Genomic DNA, 1,554 nt, shown 5'->3' with positions numbered 1-1,554 from the left:
TGATAATAATACAATTATATTATTTATTATAATCAGAAAAACTTTAAGTCAATTTTTGTTGTAAGATGAACTACCTTTCTCGTGTGATAATAATACACGAATACATTTTCTAAAAAGTAAAATTTATTTCATAACAAAAAAAGAAAGTGCATGAAAAGGCAATTTGTTTCATTTTATTTATTTATTTATTTACTTACTTTTGCTTATTATTTATTTATTAATAAATAAAATTTAAATTAATTATTTAAATTATATATCCACTTGCGTTTTTTTTAAATTTAAATTTTCAATGATAATAATAATTATACATATACAAATAAAATAAAAAATTATTCAAGTGGATTCATTGAAAATAACATATAATAAAAAACATAAAATTTTATTATTATTATTATTAATAAATCTTGCATCCACGATACTTTGTAGCTTTCAAATTATTATTAAAAAAAAAATTCGTTTATTTTAGTGAACTTTTAGTATTATTTTAGTTTTTTTTTTTTGTAGTTTTTAACTCTTTAGCTATTATTAATATATCTTTAATATAAAAATAATAAAAACTAAAAAACTAAAAAAAAAAAAAAAATGTTAATTAAAGCTTTTTATTTATTTATTTATTTATTATTTGAAAACAAATTTTTAGTAGCTTTAATTTTATTATTATTATTATTTATTTATTTTTTTTTTTTAATAGATTCTTTTTTAGTAGCTACTTTAAGGTTTAAAATAATTATTATTTTATTTATTATTATGATTTTATTTTTATTTTCATTCACCTTAATTAATTATTATTATTATTTTTATTATATATTTATTCAAAATGTTTTTTTTTTGTTTTGTGTTGGTTGATTCAGGTGCGTACACGAATACATGGATGTGTATTCAGAAGTTCAAAAACCTGATGCGACAGAGCTAATAAATTCGCCTTTTGGGGGGAGGTATTGTGGACCCATACCCCCCAGAAGACGTATATCTTTATTTCGTATTATCGTTCTTGGATTTTACACTGATAAAAATAATACGACTCCTGATCTTTTCACCGGAAAATACACTTTCATCAACGACTGTAAGTTTAAAATTTTTAAATCGTAACGATTTTCATTATTACTATTATTATTATTTTCTTTTCTTTTTTTTTTCAGCCGAATATGAAATTGGGGCGCCAATAAAAAACTCACCTTGTAGTTTCATTATTCAAGCAACAAAAAAACGTACAGGAGTTTTATTATCTCCTACGTATCCCGGATCATATCCCAAAGATCTTTTTTGTAGTTATCAGTTCCTAGGTCAACCCAATCAAAGAGTCAGAGTCGAATTCAGGGATTTTGATTTGTTTTTTGGTGGACCGCAGTAAGTAATAAAATCCTCTCCTTATATTTTAATTATGTTGTAACAATTTATTATTATTATTATGTGTGTTTAAAAAAATTATGTTATTTTTCAGTTGTCCGTTTGATTACGTCAAAGTTTACGATGGTCTTGATAACACTTCAGCTGTTATTGGTACTTATTGCGGTCAACAAAGAAATTTGGTTCTTTATTCTTCGGATAATTACA

General features: G+C 22.4%; 1 protein-coding gene across 1 annotated transcript in view; it reads left to right on the top strand.

Moving 5' to 3' along the window:
- Phum_PHUM267850 (uncharacterized protein) overlaps nt 1-1,554 on the top strand; it is a gene marked incomplete at both ends in the record, with an annotated part of 4,253 nt that extends 2,699 nt beyond the window's left edge. The window contains 3 exons of the mRNA XM_002426625.1: nt 852-1,063; nt 1,140-1,347; nt 1,442-1,554. Of these exons, the coding sequence (XP_002426670.1) occupies nt 852-1,063; nt 1,140-1,347; nt 1,442-1,554 (533 nt within the window). The remainder of the gene's footprint in view (nt 1-851; nt 1,064-1,139; nt 1,348-1,441) is intronic.

The sequence above is a fragment of the Pediculus humanus genome, genomic scaffold (assembly GCF_000006295.1).
Source record: "Pediculus humanus corporis 1103172107644 genomic scaffold, whole genome shotgun sequence".
Taxonomy (NCBI): Eukaryota; Metazoa; Arthropoda; class Insecta; order Psocodea; family Pediculidae; genus Pediculus; species Pediculus humanus.
Note: the sequence above shows the minus strand (reverse complement) of the source record. Positions and strands in the feature narration are given on the sequence as shown.